General features: G+C 37.2%; 1 protein-coding gene across 2 annotated transcripts in view; it reads right to left on the reverse strand.

Moving 5' to 3' along the window:
* Positions 1–906: 906 nt before the first annotated feature.
* The window catches only part of DAPK1 (death associated protein kinase 1), an 86,422-nt gene continuing 63,430 nt past the window's right edge, over positions 907–23,898 (reverse strand). For both annotated transcript variants that reach the window (XM_021531137.3, XM_021531138.3), the window contains 11 exons: positions 22,765–22,962; positions 21,588–21,785; positions 18,693–18,791; positions 15,905–15,982; positions 13,652–13,874; positions 11,092–11,280; positions 9,115–9,312; positions 6,792–6,930; positions 5,367–5,487; positions 3,906–4,094; positions 907–3,305 (listed from right to left, as the gene is read on the reverse strand). In XM_021531137.3, the coding sequence (XP_021386812.1) occupies positions 2,073–3,305; positions 3,906–4,094; positions 5,367–5,487; positions 6,792–6,930; positions 9,115–9,312; positions 11,092–11,280; positions 13,652–13,874; positions 15,905–15,982; positions 18,693–18,791; positions 21,588–21,785; positions 22,765–22,962 (2,865 nt within the window). In that variant the 3' untranslated portion in view covers positions 907–2,072. The remainder of the gene's footprint in view (positions 3,306–3,905; positions 4,095–5,366; positions 5,488–6,791; positions 6,931–9,114; positions 9,313–11,091; positions 11,281–13,651; positions 13,875–15,904; positions 15,983–18,692; positions 18,792–21,587; positions 21,786–22,764; positions 22,963–23,898) is intronic.

The raw sequence follows: 23,898 nt of genomic DNA on the forward strand, positions 1-23,898 counted from the left end.
TGAGAAAGACCCCTCCACTTACCAGAATCTGACAGAAGTACTAAACATGTCTGCAGCTGGAAACTGAGATATGGTAGTGGCCATTAATTGACAGACGTGAATCTAAGCTGCATAGAGGTGGGCTCTGCACTGGGCCACTTAGAGCAGGGGTGGGAGATGCTGAATGCAGTTTGTCAGAAGCAGAATATCAAAACACAGACAGCTCAGGGTAGGACTGCTCATAAACCATGCTTCCTTATTGAGGACTAGACTTTATTTAAAGTAATAGTTAACTATGGAGCCCAGCAGTAGCTGGGACTTGGGGAAAGATTGAATTGAGCAAGGGTAAAATAAGCAAAGAAAGGCAGGGGGACCAAGCAACTAGCATTTTAAGAAGATCTGGCTTAAATCCTTTGCAGCATACATAGGGCAGAGGCATTGTGCTGCCTACAGTGTGCCATACCAAGACTGTGCAGCTGTCTGGGAGTAATGCTGAGATTTTAAATAAGCAGAGTCCCTTGTGTGATGAGGGGATATTTAATGTAAATAATTTAAATAAATGTATTGCAGCACAAATTCTAATGCAGTGTCCTCTCTCTCTGCAGCACAGCATTATCTGGAGAATTCTTGATGACAGACTCACATTTGCTGTTTTGTTTTCCATTATGAAAAACCACAAAGGAAAAGCTATGTAGCAAACTGCTTTGGCTTGCCATTTGTTAAAATGAATGCAGATCCCTCTGCTGTACAGGGGCCACATCTGCAATTAAAAAAAACCCATAAATATTCCTGCAGCATACTAAGAAATTCCCCTGAAGGGGGAGGTTCCAAGAACTCCAGAAGGAAGGCATTGCCTCTCTTCAGTTCTGACTGCAAAGAAAAGAGAAGTTTTGATACCCTTCAGCAAGAGAATGTGATCAACAGGGATGCAACAAGCAACAGTTTATTTGTAGAAAAATCCTTTAAAATTTACTACAATGTAAGATTAAGGAAAAAATAGTCTTAATATATATACATACAATATATATAAACAAACACATATCGCACCATGAAAATTACATGCTTTTTAGAACAGAGAATGGATATTATTCCCTCATATCAATTTAAAAGTTGTCACTGCAAGAAACCTTGCTTCCTTTTTTTTTTTTATCCCCATCAAAGTTTTCAAGTACAGGAAGTAAGTAATGCAGGATCTCTAATAGTAGAAAACCTTTGTTATACACAAATTACAACTGACAGCTAGACAATATTATTCTGCAGTATCCAACACTTGTATTTTTTTAACTCTATTATAATGATATGAACTTTTACCTGAGGTGCATGGAAATAACGAAGCATGATAATTGGCAAGTTTAAGAGATTTTCACATTATGATTTGACTGTAATTGAAGTTGATTAGGTGTCACACCTATACCTATAGTACTGGCACAAGAATGCTCTGCATGAGTCATCACCAATGACTTAGAAGTGCAGGAAAAATTAACAGGCAAGCACCACTTGCAATGATAAGCATGCAGACAATTTAAGTGAAACAGAGGTAGCATGTTCTTGTAACTCCAGCAGGGTCAATCAAATCAACTGCACCCTCCCTCCTGCAAAAGGCACTCACTTTTTCAGCTAAAAATGATGCACTTAAGTTTGGTCAGATTGACCACAAATGGTGTATTTCTCTCCTTACAAATATAAAAAGATGTTAAGCAGAGGACACAGTGAAAAGGAAAAAAAAAAGAAGAGTGTAAGAAACAGACATATAAGGTACTATGTGCTATTCCTCTCCCCCTAGCTTTTATGTGAAGAATTATATAAAACAGTTGCAGTACATAATCCAAAAGTTAAGACTTTCCAGTTGAAATGGCAGTATTAAGCAGCACATTCTCAATCAGAAATAGTTTCAGACCACCAGAAGTACACCAGTCTTTTTAATAAAAAGCAACAACTCACAGTTAGGAGTAGAAAGTTTATGCACAAAAAAGGTGATGCCAGAGAAGGATCCTTTGATGCAAAAGCTCATAAATCAGTATGCACTGTAACTTTTATAATGTGTCTTTTATCCTTTCTGCACTTTGAAAGATGTCCATGCAAAACACCCCCTCTTACCGTGAGACTACAGAACTAATTGAGTTGTAAGATGTGCCACTGTTGCAACTGGAGGCATAAGCCTCTTGACCATTAGCATCTAAATTAATTTTGAATACAGAAGATGCCTTCAGTAAGAAATCTGCTGCATCTCTGCGACCTAATTCCCTCAGCTTAGACATTAGTATGCCTACAGTGCTGTCAGGTGCATTACTCCATTCCTGCAGAAGGGCATGAACTGGGCTTGAGAGAAAGTAATTTTGTGTTCCATTATTTGTATTATACTTTGCAACAAGGTCAGGGAGGCCCAAGTTCATGGCAAGAAGGCACCAGTCTTTGCCCATTGGATCAGGTGGATCCAAAAGTCGACTCAGTTTTCTCCTGGTAAGTAGATTGAGATCAGAAACATGAATATCCATTCCTAGGCTTCCCTGGGAGTAAACATCAAGACACCCAAAACACAGTATACTGCTAAAGCTCTCTTTATATCCCCCCATAGTGTTAGTTAGTGATGTCTCCTTTTGACTCTGTGCACGGAAAAAGTCTCTAGGCTGGTAGACCATTACTGGTTCATGGTGTTCCCTCAGCTGCTGAGGACTAAGGTAATATTTCCCGGTCAGAAGACCAGGTAAGGTTGTTGCTATTAAGTTATCAATGGTGCTGCACACAGAATCCAGAAGTAAACAGCACTTGATCTTCTCTGTTTCCAGTCCTCTAACTTGAACCTCTATACCCTGCCCATGGTTGACCAGCAGCACTAAAAGCTCGGCTCCACGATTCATAATCTTTGATCCATTTACCCACAGACGTATATCAGCATCTCCCTCTGTGCTCTGCTGATGAATCCACCTGCAGAGATTCACCTGAACTTTATGAAAAATTCCACAAGGAAATGGGGTAAGATGTTCCACAGGAACGATTCTAACACCACCATAGATCAGCACTTCATCCTCCTCATCTGTCCAAGACCTGTGAAGATTGTCAGTCTTTATGAGAGCAGGAATATCCACCATTGCTCCACTGCTAAGGTCCCTTGCACAAATATCCATGGCATCCAAAATCTGTATCAGTTCTTCCACGTCACTATCTGTCACCAGACGCTGGATGTCCTCTATGGTGTACCGACCTCTATAGTGATGGAGGGCTTTTGGGTTCTCCACTGACAAGATTTTTCCAAGGACATTAGAACAGAGCCAGCGAGGATCCAGAAGCACAACATCTTGGACAGTTTCACTCTGCATAATGTTAATCTGTTTATAAATATGAAAGTTACTGTTTACATCTTGTGAAGTACAAGCTGATAGCCCACATTCTCGCCTTCCTAACACACTAACCCAACAATTTGATTAATACTGCTCACAGGAAAAAAACAGTGCATTTAAATATATGGCAAGTACTCAGAACAAAAAAAAGATCTTGTTGTTATTTTCCACTAGTAATGAAATTATTTGAGATCAACAGCTGGAAAGCCTAGTCATCCTCTGCAAGCTGTTTATGCAAAGGTGTTATCCTACTACTCAATTTCTAGTGGACACATATAAATCTTTCATGTGCAGTGAGCACTTCATTGAAGGTGATAATATAATGATCCTTTCTGAGTATTTTATATTCTCACAACTGTAGCAATAAACTGCAATTCTTCCTGTCTCAAAGAGATTACATTAACAAAATAGAAGCCACAAGACATAATGTTAAGAGAAAGTGTTAATAAGCATTCTTTACTTATGATGTCTTAAGAGGAAGAGAAAAAACCTAAACAACTCTAGACATTTGCTTAAACTCATACAGAAATGTTCTACCAGAACAGTATCTTGCAAATGAAGAAGTGGAATTTAGATAAAAATACTTACTTCTCCTATGCTATGCAACTGCTGTGCAATATGCCGTACATCATTTTCACTTGCTAAGGGATTAAGATGTTCCTGTACATCATACACAAACTGCTGCAAGGACATCAGCTGGTTGGGCCCATTAATTTTTCTCCAGGAAGGCAGTGTGGAGATTATTTTTTCACACAGGTGAGTCATAGGTGGACAAGTCTTAGAAAAGCACAGAAAACATCCACTTGAGAATAGTGGTACTATTTTTTTAATATGGAGGCTAATGCATTTATAATGAATATTCAGATCTAAAGAGCTGAACCCTTATTCTTCCATCTGGCATTCACTTGCCATAAGATTTATCTACTTTTTCATAAAAAAGTGAGTTTCAGAAACTATTTTTTCACTGAAATAAGCAAAATTTCCAAATATCACCATGAGTTGCCATCACACATTTGTAAGTCAATGCTTATTTCTGAAATGCTGAGAATTTACTTAGAATCTATACTCATCAATATCTTTACAGGACCAAATTAATTCAGGTGAGACAGCAAGGTACTAAATAAGAAGTAAAAATGGTACTTTGTTGGTTGCCTTAGACTTCACTGATGCCTTCTTGCTCATTCTCAAGCCACAGCCTCCCCTTCTTACACAGTAAGCCCCTTCAGATTTCAAGCTAGTGACTATAGCTATAGTAAAGCTTTCATAGAGAAGAAAAGCTTACACAATCAAGAGACCATCAGGAATGTAAAATTGGCTGAATTTTGTATGAATCTAAATATTTTCCTCAACCCACAGAACTAACTCAGTAATATATCCACTTTTAATCAATTACAAAAATATACATTTCAAAAGTAGCTGCAAAAAAATCTTGTTGGTGTGTAACAGGATATTAATCCATTTAGCACAGGTTATAAAATATTTAACTTGGTCACCCTTATTATGGAAGTCTTCAGGGATTCATGGTGATAACATCAAACCATGGCTACATTTTACCTTTAGTCTCATATTCATATACCTACACATACAGATACAACTGCAAGCAATATTTTTCAATTAAAAAATGCAGTCAAAACTTAATACATATTCAGTTTACAGATCCATATTTGGAATTATCTTTCTAACAGTTGAGAAAACTGTTATACTCTGGTGGGTTTTTAAGTGAAAAACTTTATTTTCCTGAAATGTATTTATAATATATTTCTCTGTTTCTCTATAATTATGACTTTAAACTGATATCTCAAATTGTTTTCTTTCAACAGAGAGTATTTTGGTCATCTGCTTGAAACAGATACTATTTTCAAAATGCTGACTGAATCTTTGATTTCAAGGCTTTGTTTGTCATAAGACCTATCAAGTGTGCTGTTAGAACATTGGAACAACAGTGGTTTCTGTATGCTTCATTGTTGTAAGTGTGCAGTTTACAGTAGATTATAACACAAGATGTTCACATTTTGGCTTATCCAACCCAGACTTTCAGACACTACTTACAGAAATTATCTGGCTTCTTATTTCTTGCAAGTGATTTCGGAGAAGCTTCATATCTTTAGACCCAGATGCTCCAGCATCCAGGACAAATAACTTTTCTGAAATTTGCAAATCATTTCCAAATCTAAACAAAAATAATTATTATTAACTTAGCCCAAAATCCAGTTTATTTCTTAATACAATTGTACTTCAGTCTTGAATTACACTAGAGTTGTTTTTCCTTAAGGAATGATGAAGTTTAAGTAATGATTATACTGAGATATTTTATAAGCATAGACACTATAGCTGCTATGCAATTTTCTTGAATATAAGCAGAGGTTTATTGAGAGAAAATTGCTTTCTCTCAAGATGAAGAGTGAATATTTATAAGAAAATGGTAACTGCATCACATGACCTGTAATTACAAACCAAAACATTTTACTAGAGAAGAGATTCCAGGAATTTATTTAAGGTCTTAATGTCTGTTGCTTGAATTCTTACAACTTTAAATAGTTCAGTAGTCATTGCTGTTGACAGCTCTCTTTCCACTTTCGTTTTGAATTTCCAACCACACAAACCTGTTTGCCTAGCTCTAGAGAGATTTGTATTTAAAAGGACTACAGCACCAAAGATGACACACAGGTATTTTTCTATTGGTTTATTTCAATTGATTAAGATAATGCTCCCCCCCAACCCCACCTCCCCACTATGGTGCTGGAATTCCTGTATCTGTTTCTTGTATAGCCCAGACAATTGTCCATACTCTCAGGTATGGATGCTTTCTCATATCCAGTGTTTCCAATTTACATGCTCACTCTGAGTATAAGGTTATTGTTACTTTAAACAATAGTATGTTTCTGGAAAATTCCCCATTTCCATCTACCATTAGCATGTGCTCCAGACATTTGCTGAAGAATTCTATAAGTTTCACTAACTTCTATGCACCTCTTGGATGACCTTGTCACCTGTGTGACTCCACAATGTCCAGCTTTTTGTAAGCTGTGTGGGGCCTCATTTAAGTTTTTTTTCATAGCTATCCTAAATCAGTAAAGAGCTAGGGGTAGTTCTCTGGTAAAGTTTCCTCTTTTGCATCCAAAATTTTTAGATGCAAATGACCTACTTCTCTGAGACTATGCAAAACCTGAGAACCAAGATGTTAGACAGAAGGTTGGAATGGTCTTTGGATGTAGCCTAGTGTTCACAGGATGAGACTGCCTATACCACAATTAATTTTGACACCACTTGGCTCACTTTAGCTCACTCAGCAGCTTACTCACTGTAATATTGGTAAATGTTTCAATTCTAGCACAGGTGCTTCCTGAACATAGTCAAAGTATCATAATATCATATAAGCCATATAAAAGCTTTTCACCTATTCCAATGCATTTTAGTGTTTTTCTTTCCAATTAGCATGTTTAAACACTATGCATCAATATACTTCCCACTTACCTGTTCCTGATTTCTTTCAATAAGGAGATGTCTTTGTCATACCAGAACTCTCCTCCAACAGGCCGAGGCAGATTCACTATGTCAGCATGTGTGGCAACCAAAACAACATGCAGAGGACTTTTCAGCTTCCCACCAAATGCTAGAGGAGAAACAAGAGGACTCCCTCACTATATGGCATGCTATGGAAAAGGCTGATACTGACCCAGAAAAGCAGAAATACATTTTACATTTTTCATACCAACCACTTTTATAGTTGTTTACCAACTCTAAGCACAGCCATAAACAGTGTAACTGGTGATACTCTGCTTATAGGACTGGGTATATGAGGCCTAATTTTAATAGCTAGACAATTTGAGTAACATCAGATATATTTATATTGTGTTACATTATTGGTTTAACAAAAACAGTAATCAGAAGCACTAATGATATACCTACAAACTACAAACTATGACAGTGTGAGGGGAAAAAAAATAGAATAGCAGCTTCTTGAAAGGATTTTGCATAATCTTTCCATAGTCCTTAATATTACAAGTGCAGATTAGAGAACTGTAAGAACACAAAATGTCTACAACATTCATATGTTGATATGAATGCTATTTTGCAGTACTTACACAAACAATGATCTCTCACTTAGGTGAGAGTTAAGTAGGAAAGCCTGGCAGAAGCCATGAAAAAGAATGAGAAAGAAAGAAAGATACAAATGGCATGAATGAGGTGACAGTACAGAACATAGAGTTTTCAATCTTTTCTCATACTCATAATTCCAGAGAATAGAAGGCACCATTAAACTATTTTTAAAAGAGACAGTACACCCAATCATGCTCTTTTAGCCTTAAAAGTGGTCACATGGGAGAATTATGCATACATCACTGCTTATTTCTCATCAACAAAGAGCTACATAATCTTGATTAATTCACAAAAAGCCACATTTCCCCAAATCTCTGCATAACACTTCCAGGCAAGTATTTTTTAATTATCTTCTTTTTATTTTTCTTTTGAATTAACAGCTAAGGACTTAGACAAAATAATTGGAAAGCAATTCCAAGAGTTTTAACTTTTCTGCACACATCAGTTACTAGATATTACTTGAGAGATTTTGAAGATGGGTACAGAGATGGATGGGTACCCAGACTGAGCTGATTAGTATAAACACAGACTTAAGTGAATTATCTGAAAAATGCTGATAATCAGATGAGCAAGAAGAAAAAATAAACTGAGACTGATGAACAGTGAAAAGCTTTCAGCAGTTGCAAATTAGCTGTATATGTGGCTTTGTCACCTTTTTTTGAAAATTTCTGAGCTTTAACTTTCACAGGTAATTTATTGTTGGTTAGATCCAAATGCTTATATTATCAACATTGTGGTTTGATCTAAACCAGAAAATAAAAATTGCAGAAGTTTGAACTGAAAACCAAGGTTGACCTTGGTTCATTGTCTGGCTGAGATAATGCATAGAGTAACAGCAAGAAAATAACCCTTTGCATAATGTTAAGTATTTAATACATTTGTCTGGTGAATCCCTAGCATCACTACAAATTTCCTTTAGTGCTGAGTTAAATCCACCAGCTGGAATAATCTTTCAGATCATAGAACCAAGACATGTGTCAGAGCTTGGTCAGTCCAAGAGACTGTCACAGTCTGCAGGCCAGTACTCAGCTACAAATGCAAACAAGTTATAAGTTACAATATATACACCTGGATTACCAGACATTTAAGAAAAATGTTATTTAAGTTTGCCCACCAAGTAAGCCTGAATATAAAACAAATAAAACTACTTAAAACCTGTGCAAAATTGGAGCATATGTGAAATTTACAAGAAATACTGATTTCTGTGCATTAGCACCAAAAAGTTACCATATTTCAAATCCAAACAGAACTTTAGTTAAACACATGAAAGTTGCACTTATTGAGGGGTAATGATGTTCTGTTCCGTTGCAATGGACAAGACTAATTTATGCTGAAAATATTGTTTACTGGGGCTAGATATAAGAGGAATTTATGCAAACTTGGTTTTGAATAGGTCCAGCCCTCTAAAACACTCTTGATCACTTATCTGACATAAAACTTCATCTCCCATGTGCAGATGTAAATCCCAGTGCCACAAGATATCGCACTGTAATGTGTGACATTTTAAAATGAACTAAGTGGTGTGTGCAATGCTTCTGGCTTATTCCACTGATAAAATTCCCTTTTGCCAAGAAACCTAATGTAAAGTTTGCATATATGGTGATGAAGACACCCAATACAGATGATGTACAGAGTTGCAGAGAAATATAAGAAGTTTTATATCTGTAATACTTCATTAACAAGCACAAGAACATACCTATTGGCTCCTCAACTGGGACCAATGATTTCAGGAAATTGAGCCAAAAGGTCACTTGGTTTAATTGGATTTCATAAGGCTCCTCAAGACTAAAAAGCACTATGTGAATTGCGGTGTGATCATTTGCAGCAAAATAATCATAACAGCAGAAGTACACAGGATTCCCAGAGAATTCCCAGATGCTGAAATCCCCAACTCCTGAAAAACAGACAAACATGAAGAGATCACACTTCATCAGTAAGCATGAAACATCTTCTGGCCATGCAAATACAAACAAGACATTTAATCTGATTTAAACTTTCACAAACATAAAGTGAGAAAGCAAGACAGAAAATGCAATCATGAACAAAGGGAATGAGTTTCAGTCAGTTTTAGAGGCTTAGCAGTTGGACCCTTAAAATCTGTTCCTCTCTCACATTCCTTCTCTAGGATATTTAGCTGGATTCCATATATAAGTACTTGTGTTAAATGCATGCAGTCTTATGCAATTAAATGGATCTTTGCCTTGAACAAGAGCAGCAGATTTGTAATTGTCCTGAAAACCAAGAATAGTGGCTCCCATTCTTTTCCTGTTCACCTCAAAAAAGCTTAATATTTTTATTAATTATTCTTCTTAACATGCCACCACTGATTTTAAAAACCACTGACGCACATTCTAAAATGAAGCTGCTTTGCTTTACAGAACTGTACTATTCACATTGTGTTGGTAAATCAGAGCTGAAGAATCACTATGTGAAGGGTTGCAAGAGCTCCATGCTTCTTTTTGCCATCTCTAGTTTAGGGTGAGAAAAGTGTTAGTATGTTGCACTTCCCAGATGCACCATCTGATTAGGGTGATGTCTGCTTCACCTGTACTACTTCTAATTAAATAAATGGTGATGAAGACGTGCCTCAAACTTCTGGAAGGAGAGAAGTCAGAACACTCCAACCTGCAGTTAAATGTAGAGGCACTCAGAGTTCACCCATGTGTACCCTTTGTTCTGTATAGTACAGAACTGAGAAAGAAAGCAAAGTCCTTCTGACAATCCATGGCACAACTCTGTTTCCCTGCAGAATTTGACTGGGCTTCAAATTACACTGAAGGAAGAAATTAGCCTACACAAAGAACAAGTTTTAGCTACTTGGCAAACTCTACAGCATCTAGGATAAATGCTTTGTCACTGCATTTGTATGCAGTGTATGCAATGTATGCACTGATATGAAGGTTTCTGTTTCCAAGGTAAACTTTTGATTAATACTAGCTCAGCTTCAAAATTGTAGCTTCTAAGCCATGCAAAGCATTTTCCTTATGAAGAAGAGATCTGGCCACTGATACAAATAACAATTAGTATGGCTGGTAAGCCAAATTTGTGTGGTCTCAGAGCCAAAAGCCATGTATGCACTTACAACACTTTCTGTGATTGAGCCCTCTTACTGCTAACTGGCTTCAACTGCAGAGCAGTTATTTTCTCACAAAAAAAGAAATTAAATTAGAAGCTCCACTTACAATGACTGATGGGCTCCAGGGCTCACCAAAAATGTTCCAGTCCTGACATGGAGTAAGAATAGTATGTCCTTTGCATAGCTGGGGAAATACTTAAGTAGTGAGGACTAAATTGGCCCAGGCTAAATCTGGTAAAGTCCCCAGATACCATACAGTACAGATGAAGAAGCATTCATATTGTAGCCATTTTGCTGACCTGCTCCTGTCATACCAAATCCCTCTTTTCTATTCTCCCACTTACTCACCTCAGAAGCATTCTAAGTAATACTGTGAAGATATGACATGAGTGCTTAAAATGTATATTACAACATCTACAGAACTTCAGGCAGATTTACTTTCTCAAACAAATTAAATCCCGCCAGTGTTTGATTGTCAAACACAGTCACTACTATGCCAAGTCAGACTTTCCCCCTCAATTTTTATTTTAAAAAACTAGTTAAATGGCATTAATTGTTCTACAGCATTAAAGCACCCCAGCCCAGGGCTCTTCTTACCATGCAAGTAGGCATTCTGGATGTCAATGGCCTTGGTGGACTGGTCATCAGAAGAGAAGTGAGAATGATGAGCAGGTGATACGAAAGTTTCTAATACTCCTTTGGTCAGGCCTGGCTCAAACATCATACTACGGCTCCTCACGCTGACATTTTCACAGCCAGGATAAAGATTCGTAATACTTACTGAAACTGGGTCAGGGAAAGGAAATGAGATTACAAACCATGTGAAAATCACAACAAGATCACTTCAAAACAACTATGCAGGCCATAAAAGCAGATTAAAAAGCCCAAAGTGTTCTTCAAAGAAAAGAGATGTCTATGAAGCTGTGGGTGTACAAAACTACATTCTTATTCCGAATAATTAAAAGGAGAATATTAGAATGATCCTATAAAGCACTTATGTCCATTAGCAGATACATCTCTGAGTGGAAAGCATAAAAGAAGACTGAAATGTATGTGTATGAAAGGTTTGAATAGTTAAAGTTCTGTGTTGCAAAATATGCTGGTTTTTTGTTTTGTTTTTTTTTTTTTTTTAAGCTGAGGGCTACAGTTTCATTGCATGATTTATTATTGGCATGAAATGTCACATATTCATATTATTGATTCCTGTAAGTAATGATAAAAAATATCACTGTGTAACAAGTGTCTCAGCAGTGGCTGGGGAGAAAAGCAGGCTCAACCAAAATTATTTTACTCATAAACAATTTTAAAATTCCTTGTTTATTCAGACTCCCAGAATGCAAAAGAGAAACAAAAGGGCTTTTTAACTGACTTGCACCATCTAGTGGATAAAGATTTCTTTCCTCCACCAGTTGGCAAATTCTAATATTTAGATTTTACGATAGAAAGAGATTACCTGTTAATTGTCAAACTACACTTTTATGTTTGATCTCCTATGGTAATATTTTTAAATCTTTTGGCTCTTGTAAATAAATATTTAGTGAATTTGCACACTTATTTTTACAGAATTTAAACAAACACATAAACAAATATTATGTGACCAAGTGTAGACCAAATTGTGCTGATATAAATATTTATCTGCTGATTTAAATATTTATCTGATTATGTCACTCAGCCCAGAATATAATTTACATCCCAAAAGAATATGTGCTGAAAAAAGCAAAACCCAAACTTCCAAATGCTAAAATAACACCATAGTATCTTTGTATATATACAACTGCATATCTTTCTGGATTTATACCAAGGTAAGCTCTTTTGAAGGGCTTCAAATTCACCTTTATTTTTATGCTGATTTGCCAGTCACTGGCAAATTTATCAGCAACTGGCAGTCTTTCTGATTTTATGATGGTGTGAGCACATAACATCTCTTCTTTAGTTCTGTTACTAACCAACACAAAAATTTAACTTCAATCAAAACCTTCCAGTACTGCCTCCTGGAACTGATATTCCTTGAGTGATTTATCGCCCTTTGTATGACAAATTAAATTAAGATAAATAAATCTAGAACTTTTGACTGATTAATTTAATCAAGTTCTTTTTTCTGTTGTAACAGATGTGAGGCCCTTGTTTTAAGTAAACATTAAATGCAGTAACAATCTCTGTGGAATGGGTCTTGCCTTGTTAAGCTGCTTTGTGACGGCCCTATAGCTTCCTCAGGTGAATAGAGAGAAAGCAGAGATGAAAACAACTACTAGCACTGTCCTAATATTACTTAAAAATTATGAACAAAATCCAAACCTGCAAGTATTATCCAAAGGTTTTAAAAAAAAATAGGTAACCCCGGCCTCATCTAAAACTTACAAAGTGTAAGACCACTTCTAAACATCAATTTAAACTTGAGCTCCTCAACATGCTTAGCTTGCTTGTGTAGGCTCCCAGTGTTAGAAAAGGGACCCAGATACTCATCTTTCCACTGTCCCCCTGTGGGTTCTTCAAAAACTGGCCACAGGCTTAAGTGTAAACCTAGCTAGTTTTTCTACACCTTGTAGCTCTTCCCACTTTGCACAGGCCAGCTGGTGCTACATGAGCAATCTATTCCCCAATATTTGTAAACATTTACTTCAGTTTAGAAAATTTCCATTTTCAGCTTGTTTGAAGACAACTTAGTCTTCAATTAGTCTAACTGGGCTAATTCAAACTTGTACCTCAGGGAAAAGCACTCCAAGGCATCAGAGGCAGTTGAAACATATTGCTACTTAAAAATCACATAGAAATGCAGCAACTGTTCCAATTTTGCAGAGTTTATTGAAGTTCCTCCAGCAGAAAGGAAGCTAGTAATGACACTGATGTTTGCAACCTAGGACTTTTTGTGAAAAATAAACAGCAGTGTTTACAAGTCCTGTCCTATACTGTGCAAGTTCACTTATGCAGCATGTAAGCAAAAAAACCCCTTAACTACTCTTGTATCCTTTACATTCATTGGCCCTCTTCCTCTTACTTTACAAATCTATGCACAGAGAAGCCAATCCCTTCTCCCCTTTTCTTTTGTTTCTTAAATAATTAGGCTGTCCTGTCTGCAGTGCAGCCAACAACTTCTTAGGAGCTTAGAGAATAAGAGGAAACCATTTTCTCATAAAAACATTATGGCTCAAAACCATACCTGAAGGTTTGGAAGACAAAGGTGATGGGGGAAATCTGCTTGAGTTGGTGGAGGAGAGCCTAGGCCTACGTCTTCGGAAAAAGCTTCGTATCAGGCCACATTTGAGAGACTCCACGAGGGTGGTTTTCCCAGTGCCAGAGTATCCAAACAACTTCAGTTTGATCCGGGGCTGTGGATTCTGTGTGTGCCTCAGCTGCTGGATAAAAATGCCCCGGTGTGTATCCTAAAATTCAACACAAAGGAGAAATCAGAATGTGTGGCAGGCAACTTCTGCCCCCCAACAAACTCAGCCTGGGGTTTAGGTACACTGTCTTGCCAGACTGCTTAAGTCTGGTTCATCATGCAAGCCATCAGCTACTGGACAGGCAGACAGGAGAGCTTAATGCTCACTCTCAAGAGCTGCCTTGACATTTTACAAAAATCCCGTTTCTTCAGGCTCAAATCAGTGAATGGAATTATTTTGACCTCCAATGGAGAGGGCAGAGGTGTCAAAACCAGCCTCTTTCAGTGCCCATTCTCCTAACCCATCAGACCCAGGAGCTTAACCAACATACATACTCTTATGGAATATACATGCAGCACTGAAGAATTTTGCTGTGACAGCTATCACCTAAACCATCCAACAACTCAATGTGCATTTCTTCTCTTCTTTTTCTTTACATCAACTTTTTCAGTGCTTCTCATGTTTGGGTGAATTTCAAGGAAACAGGGAAGAAGCAGCAAACTGTGAAAGCAAAGGAACTAGATTCCCTTCCCTTTCTTTGTTCCCCCATTTGGAGCTGAGGGGCTCTGTTGTTCTGCATTTGCACCTAGTTTACATGCAGGATGAGCCCCCCTGAATTATAAGCATACAGCAACTGAGCTGAGAATTTGGCAGAAGCAGTAGTGCATACAGGTTTGTTCCTTCCTCACCAGCAGGCATTTCTTCAGTAAATTAGTCACAGTGCAAACACTGCAATGTTACAGCTGATACTAAAACCTCCACAAGAGCCACTATAATAGTAGGTTCTTCACATGCTTGCATTAGAGGCAAAATACTTCACAAGCACAAAAAATAAGCATAAAGTATGCTCTGCACTAGATGATACTGACTATTTTAAGTAGTACTAGAATTCTTTTCAGTGGTCATATATAATTTGTTAATTTCAATTGATCATATTCTCTGTGTACAAAGTATAATGCGTTTCCCTCATGTATATAGAGACAGGCCTTCAGTAATGTATATTCCATTATCAAGAAGAGAGTTACAGTTTGCTAATATTTCTTTCAAAAGAGATCTACCTTTTTGCTTTGTTCCAGGTCAACTTGTATCATTTTCATATTTACATTATGAATAAATCACAAATTTACCTGCCTGCATGCAGACACAAATAACCATGCCAAATGGAGCATATTATGACAAACTTTACAAAAGCTGTCATTGCAAAGGAAGTCTGCACTTTGCACTTTCTCATATCTTCACACATATGGTTTATAATCCTAGGAAGTATAGATTTGCTGCCAGGCCTAAAGAACGTGATTCTACTTCTACCTTGGCAATACATGATGTGCACCATCTTCAATTAGCAATAGAAATGATCGTTTATTTCAGTTTCTCCAATCACAGACTCATCATTGTAATTTTAACAGGATTATTTTAATTGTTCTGGCTCTTGCCTGTAATCTCCAGGCAAGTAGGCTCTGAACCTTCCCAGCATGAGTGATGCTGCCTGACTAATCAGTGTGAATCAGATGTGTCAGACATGCTGCCTTACAACAAGCCCAGGTCATCTTTTTGTTCTAGTTAGCAAGACATTTGGATGTACTGAAAGAATTAAAATAACTTATTCAACTATTTCATATGGTATTGACATTTTTGTAATTAAAAGAACTTATGCAACTATTTCATGTGGTATTGACATTTTCGTAAGCGGCACAGCCCCCCCATCCTTCAAAACCCTAACCTGAGTGAAAAGGTGATGGTGAGGAAGTAAGTCATCTTGGGGGATGTGCTAATTCTTAACAGCTTATTTTCTAGTAAATATCTTAGATGCTTTGCTAGGCACTGTCAGACACAGATATAAATCAGTGTGCATACTAGCTTAGCCAGTGTCTTCAATATGTACATATTTACTTTAATTGAGGGCATAATTTCAAATTAGAAATATAAAAAGGAAAAAGAAAAAAAAAAGGCAGCATTGCAGCAAGGAATTTTGCTACAGTTTTTAGAGTGTCTGTGATGAAAATGTCACTTAAAATTCATGCATTCCCAACCTTTTTAAGTCTTGCAAGCAGACTGGCTACATGTTCATGCTGCTCTGCTCTGGCGAGATCTTCTGCTGTTTTCCCATCCTGTTAAAACACAAATTATTAGCAGCATTTTTCTTTTATAGATGGGCATCTGGATGCCACTGTAACAAGATACTTTGAATTCAGAGTCTGAGAGCAAAGTCAACACTCCTCCCCCTGAATTCCATCCCTCTTCTCACCAATTAGAGGATGACAGTGATTTCTAGATATTGCCCGCTGAATATATTGAAAAGGTCATAAAGAAGGGACACATCAGCATACTGACTCACATGAATAGCAGGTGAATATTTGTTTCCCCATGGATAAAGACTGACAGTGGCATATCAGAAAGGGTTCCAGAAAGCAAGAAACTTGTAAGGGATGCAGTTTAAATTGCATCAGCAAGTTTAAAAGGAATCAAAGCTGCCTTTGGGATTCTGGTTTTGCCATATAGTTACCTATGTTTCATAGACCAGCAGTTTAATATCAAAAAGACCAAAAGAAAAATTGCCCACTACTTTGACTCTTACAGCTATCTTATGTTATCGTATTGTTTTAAATTTTGATAAGAGGTAATTTAGAAGTACTTTGCTTATTTCACTGTCTCAGATAAGAGAATTAGAAAATGCATCCACAAGAAAAAAAGCAAGTTTTTTTCCTATTCAAGCTTTCCTGAAAAGTACTGAGTATCTACACACTGGTATAGCAATAGGTAAGCAAAACTGACCTATATAAAGGGCTTGGTTACAGGATCCATGAAAATGTATTTTGCACCTACTGGTAAATTACATTACAATTACTGACTGGCTGCCTGTATTGCAAATCAGACACCCTGCAAGAGCTGATCCTGAGTTCAAATCACATTTACAAGCATCTGCATCCAATCTTTTAATCACTCTGACAATTTTAAAGTTGATTTAGAGACTTCCATGAGAAAAATCCAACAACACGGTGCCAGTTAACATGTGAGCAAAACAGATGTTTTGGAGCAATTTTCAAACATTTGAAATTATTGTATACTCCAGGTTTTCTAAGGTCACTTAACACCATCCATGAAATCAAATTAAAAATAGGCTAGTTACAAAATGGGCTTTGACACAGAAAGAAGGCAAGGAATTAATAATACAGTCCAGTTACTTAATGGTGTTGGAAAAGTTAGCTCCTCAGGAATGGTATACTGAGAGAAGAAAAAGGCCATTAATTCTACTGCACTGGCTGCAGAAAGAGCTGTTAATAAACTCTATAGAACAGTTTAACAGCCTTCTAGCAAATGAGTACAAAACTGAAATATTAAAATCACAACATGCAAGCTCCTTTGGTACTCTCCTCCTTTTTCCTGCTCTCTGCCACCACACTGCTGGCATAACGGATGGCTATGTATATTCAGTGTACTGCTCCTGCTAGATTTAGCATCAGCACTATTTATTTTGTTATGTCCTTCAAACTGACCTAAACCGAAGAGACAAAATGTACTTTTATCTTGGAAGGACAGTGTCCACACAGGCAATTATACCAACACAGCTGTCATGACAAAAATGAAGTGCAACAGCTCAAGAATTCCCCCATCACCCTTTCATTTTATCTCATCTCTACAGTACAGTAGTAGTGCAAATACATATACACAATGGGATGTAACAAACAAACAAAAAAGACAAAAACAGATGACAAAGGAAATCGGTAGAGCATCCTACCAAGTCCACTGCATGCACATTTCATTATTATTTACAGGGGACATGGCAACATACAATCCAATAGTTATCAAAAAGTAATTATTACGTCCTAAACTTGTTTAAGCCACAATTCCAAGTTTATTGGCATTCTCCTCCTACATAAGAGCTGTGCTTAAAAAAAAGCCTGCAGTGCTAAATCTAGAGGAATAAACCACAAAAATTAGTATTTTCTACCAAATGAGTAAAGCAAATGATACAGAAGTTTTCTTCTTTTCCTCCTCTATTTCAGCCAAATCAGGAAAAAAATTGTTAGGAAAAGAACTCTGAAAAATGTGGACTAAACTGAAATCTAATTACAACATGTCTTCCTCATATAGAGCAGTAGTTACTTCTAAGCAGAATACACTAGTTACAGTGAGTAGCAATGTTAAATGATTCGCTGCATCTGAGTACAAGACATGGTTAATTTGTTCAAAACACATGCAATGGTGTGTGTGATGTCTATAATTTATCATGGATATGATGAAAGACACTTAATTCCTGCTGTGGGTATGTCATTAGGAGGATGTTTCTCACCTTACTGAGAATGAAAAATGCCTTCAGTGTTATTAACTGGAAGCAATGATGCTGGCTGATCTGACATGAATGATTTAGTTTATAAGGATACTTGCACGCTAGTTCACTCATCCATGCAACCACACATCTTCCAGCATAAAACTAGAACTTTTTAACCCCTTAAAGCAAGAAAAATATTTAAGATACATACAATGCATTTGTATGTTTCTCAAATGTGAAATGCCGTACATCTTAATGAAGTGACTTAAAACTTATAGAAAGCACAATGATACAAGTAATTCTTAGATGAAGAAATTATTAGGTGTAGACAAAGTGGTAGCTGTACTGTACCACAATCAGTTCCAAACTCAGTTGCAAGAAGGGAACAAGTAGACAAGAGAGATATAACAAATACCACTCATGTTGTATAACATGCAACAGCCTTTCTTTTTTAAATTTCAACACGTGATGTCCTTTTCCTACACCTGTCTATAAGTTCTCTTTCAACTATCATGCATACAAGAAGAACAGTATCTCTAAATACTTACAGAGGTTAATGCTTCTACATTGGCACCAGTCAGGCAAAGGAACCGGACAACATCAAGAATGCCATTGTTTGCTGCCAGGTGTAAAGGTGTTCTTCCATACTAACATCAACATCAGGAAAGAAGTGTCACTACATTAGTCAAAAAACTTCACCTCAAATTTTATGAGTAATAATCAGGCATATTATACAATTATACATACTGATACACAAGACATGTTTTGCAAAAACTTCAAGAAAATTTACTTTTGATTGCAGTTTAAGCACAAAAGTGCAATTACAAACAAAGGTTGGATGACTATTTAAAAAATGGGGAAATAGTTTTCTAGCTAAATCCCTCACAGTTGTGGAGATATCCTTTAGAGGTTTTTTGGCTATATTTCATAATGTATTTTAATTCCAGAAAGTGTAATTGCTTTTTTACTTAATTAAATATGAACCACTTAAACACTAATTCCATAACCTTTAGAACTCTGGGTTCTACTTCAACCCAAGTACTACTGAAGATTATGTCCTTTTTGTCATGAGGAGCCAAAAACTGAACACAGGATTTGAGGTGTACTCGTAGCCTACTATTCACATTTTTATGCTTTCAATACTGTTATTCCTGTCTACAAACAGAAACAAACTCATAACATTTACTGAAAGAAGCATTTGAGAGCAAAGCCAGTTTTCTGACAACTGGAATCTGAAAAGATGCTCGGGTTCCCCCAGACCCTGCACCTCAACTCAAGTAGCATCCTGGTTACAAACAGTGCCTACAAACTGCTTACATCCTGGTCCCGTGAGGCCAGGGCAGGGGTTGTCCCCCCTGTACTCGGCACTGGTTGGCCACACCTCAAATCCTGTGTTCAGTTTTTGGCTCCTCATGACAAGAAGGACACTGAGGTGATGGGGCATGGACAGAAAAAGGAAATGGAGCTGGTGAAGGCGAGGGAGCACAAGTCCTGTGAGGAGCTGCTGATGTAGATGGGGTTGTTTAGTCTGGAGGAAAGGAGGCTCAAAGGAGGCCTTGTCACTCTCTACAAGAGCCTAAAAGGAGGGTCTAGTGAGGTGGGCGTTGGTTTTCTTGTGCATGAAACAAGTGACAGGACTACAGGAAAGTTGTGCCAGAGGAGATTTAGATTGGCTACCAGGAAAAATTTCTTCACTATAAGGGTTGTCAAGCACTGGAATTAGCTGCTCAGAGAAGTGGTGGAGTCACTGTTCCTGGAGGTATTTAAGTCATATAGGTGTGGGACTTAGGGACATGGTTCAGTGGTCGGGTTGGCAGTGCTGGGCTAATGGTTAGACTCTGATATTACAGATATTTTTCAATGTAAATGCTTCTGTGATTCTATGATTCTAAATGCATGTGATGTTCTGCTGCACGGCATCTCTGAAAGAAACAAACATTGCCTTCAGTCAGTATTACATATATGTGGGACAAAGCCAAATGTTTGGACCAAGGATAGAAGTTAATTTTGTTAATGCCCTGTTAATACAGTGTTTGCTTCTGAAGAGGAGAAATAGAAATTAGGATTCTCTATTTAATAACACTCAAACTCACAATTTCAAATAAAGGCACTTTACAAATCTGTCCAGAATACATTACTCTTAAAAGAATAACAACAGAAGAATAACTACAACCACAGCTTCTGTAGCCATGATCCCACAGCCACTGAATGTTTGAGGCTAATTGTTTTTTCCACAGCATGCCAGTGGTGATCCTAGCTCAGCATTCTCCATTAGCAAACAGGACAACACCCTCGTGGTCCATTAACTTGACTTCTCTAAAATGTACTCATATCTGGATCTGGATTTAATTGCCTAGTCAATCATATTTGAGCTGAGAAGCAGGACTGGGGAGCTCATTGTCTTAACTTTTTCATTAGACAGCTGATGATTTTAATTGTTGAAACTGAAAGTGATTGCACAGACAATCCTCAAAAAACTTGATAATTTTCTTTGGCTATTATCTGGCCAATACAATGTAAGTGCTTTTGTAATAAATAAAAGTGTTAACTAGCAAAGTACTATTGCTAGAATATGTACTTTTCCAGGAAAAACGAAGAAGCTAAAATACCTGAATCAAAGAAATTGCAGATGGAAACATAGAGATTCCTATCAGTAACTTTTAAACTTTGTAGAGCATATAAAATTTAAATAGGGCAGAGAAAGACATTCAGAGCTAAATATCAAGCCATAAGCACCACAGCCTGTCAGCAGAGTTCAGTGGCCAACCTTGACCTATTCAAACTATATAAAGTTTCCCGAAACAGCTCACTTTTCCCTTAAAACCTCCAGGGTAAAAGACATGATATAAACCTGTAAAGGATTATATTTAGTTATCTTATACACTACAGCCTGAGCACAACAGAAGTGACAAAAAAGGCACTAGTGTCTCAAAATAATGAGGCAGATAATGAAATATTTTTTTTGGAAAGTGCTTACACCAACCACAGATTGTTTGCATTTTTAGCTGGCATTCATCTACCAATTATCATTGCAATCACCATTTTTAGAGTTACAACATTGTAGCAGAAAACATACCAGTCTTAAATTCTGTGTATAACTTAATGTTACCTATGAAATCAAAGCCAGCTGTGATGCATTTGTCTGTTCTTTTGCACCTAGACGTAATCTGCATAACGCAGCTAAATGGCTAGGAAAGAAGGTTGGCAACACACACTGTGATAACTCACCAGGGTTTTTTATATATTGATGTTTAATGACCTATTCAACTGAAACAAACTTTGGCAAATTTGTGAGGTGAGTAATTTAATACTTTGCATTCAGCCACTTTCAGAGACAGAAAAATCAAGGAAATGATGTTTTTGTATCAGAGAACTTGAAAAGGTCACCTAATGCAACAGGTGAGATAATAAACAATGTAGTTCAGTATCCATATTCCATTTACCTTATTAGTGACATCCAAACTACAATTTGCTTCACAGAGTGCCATCACAATAGGGACATTCCCATCTTTGCAGGCCACATGTAAGGGAGTGTTGCCATGTCTGTCTTGGAAATCTACAAAACATCCTTGACTGATGAGGGTTTTAACTACTTCTATTTGACATCTTCTTACGGCAAGATGCAGAGCTATATGACCATCCTGAAATAAAGAGACAGCTTGTAAGTGAGATGAAATAATGCTAGAAATCAAAACATTTAGTAAAGTCAAAGCCATCTCAAGTAACAGGGTGCATCTCCTTGCCTCAAGAATCACAGTGGTTTTTAATTTGAAGGTGGAGGCAGGGAGATGCACCATATCTGTCTGAATGAATAAACCATGAGATGAAAGGAAATTTCTCTTAAGCCACTGGTCTTTGCAGTGGAACAGATAAAATACAAATGCACATTCTCTTCTAACAGATTTCCTTAGAGGGAGGAGAGTGATCAACAGTAACAACCAGCCGAATATTGTAAACTTTAGTGTTTACTAGATAGAAGTTAGTGATGCAAAAGTCATGCAATCTGCCTTATGATCAGTAACTTCAAAGACAGAACTTTCTCTCTGTTGTACAACTTCAAGAGATAATATAACCAGAAAAAACAATTTAATTCTTTTAGAAGTGAAAACTTTATTCTGAACTTATTTTAATGACTATTTATTCATCATTACTAATAAAGGTAGCTAAAAGGCCAGCCATACCAAAAACACAAGCAATTAAATTCCAAATTTATTTATTTGGGTTATAGCCTGAAATACAAAAATTGATTCTGAAACAAATAGAGTCATATTTTTAAATAGTTCTTATTAGAAATGGATGTGATTTATCCAACACATAGTAATCAAAGGCCAACAGCAAATCCATCTTTTTCTCTGAAGTTAACAGTTGCCAATTACAGAACCTGATGTTCCTACAATTTTTCAAAGAGTGTTACTCATGAGGTGATAAATAATAAGGAGATCAGCAAAATCCCAATCATGGAATAATAATCATCAATGGACAACCTTAGAGACTGTTTCAGTTATCAATAGGCCCTGTGCAAACTGCTATGAAAATTCACATTGTGGAAATAATGCTGACTCGCAGCACTCAAGTGAAGCACTTGAGAGACGCATCCTGTGATGTCCGGGCATCACTAACCTTGTCTGTTGCGTGAAGGTCAGCCCTGTGTTCTGCTAAGCATTCCACAATATCATGGTAACCCCTAGCAGATGCTGTCAGGAGCGGGGTCTCCCCTTCTTTGTTTTTAATGTTCACATTGCAGCCTGCTTCACAGAGTGCTTTGGCAACAGAGTAGTAGCCGTGCCAAGCAGCACAGTGCAGCGGGGTTTCTTCTTCCTATGAACATCGAAAATCAAAACAGCACTGAACCAAACTTCAGGAAGAACAACTCCTCAGCTTAAAAATATAAAAAGATGGTATGAAAAAAAAAAAAAGACAGCCTACTAAGTAAGTCCTATAAAAAGATGTTGTAATTTCTAGTGCTGACATTCTAAAACCAAGAATAAATTCAGCTGACATACAAGTGATTATGGTACCTTGTATGTCAGCAATACTACTTTAAATCTATCCTTGCTTCTGAGGCTATCTATCTTAGTTCTCTCATTTGAAAACAGACCCTTGTTCACAAACAACTTCTACATCCCGTGTGCTGTGACTAATCCAGTGTCTAAAACAGATCAATCACAATGAAGGTGCAAATCCCACTAGAGCTGCAGTTTGAGGCAGGTCACTCTGCTTACCATGTTAAGAAGTCACAACCCAATGTTCTAGGAAACACAAGTTCTAAAAACCCAAGTCTTTTAAAGACACTTCACAACATGCCTTTGATACTGTCTGCATTTGGAGTTCAGTTCTGACTCCTGTACTAAGTACTCAGTACTAATTTGCTTTTTGCTTGAACCCATGAAATTTAAAAATATTCAACTTCAATTCATTGTACGTCAGAGCAGTTACGTGGAACACCATTAAAAACATCAAATGTTTCACAAAAATATACTGAAAGCAGCCTACTGAAAAAGCAGGGAGAATTAAAACCTACTAAATGCTCTATCAAATTCTAAGAAATGGGTTAGCCTTTACCTGGCAAATATCAAAAAAGAGACGAGGCTGATAATAGCAGAGGACTTGGACTGTATTCAAGGTTTCTGTAAAAATTTGAGTGTGAAGAAACAGACAAGAGCATGTCCTGTCCTCCTTCAGCCTAGGGCTCCTTAAACAATGAAAAGGAAGTCCTAGAGGATGCAGCACTTGGGGAGGCTTGTGAAACTCATA

The sequence above is a fragment of the Lonchura striata genome, chromosome Z (assembly GCF_046129695.1).
Source record: "Lonchura striata isolate bLonStr1 chromosome Z, bLonStr1.mat, whole genome shotgun sequence".
Taxonomy (NCBI): domain Eukaryota; kingdom Metazoa; phylum Chordata; class Aves; order Passeriformes; family Estrildidae; genus Lonchura; species Lonchura striata.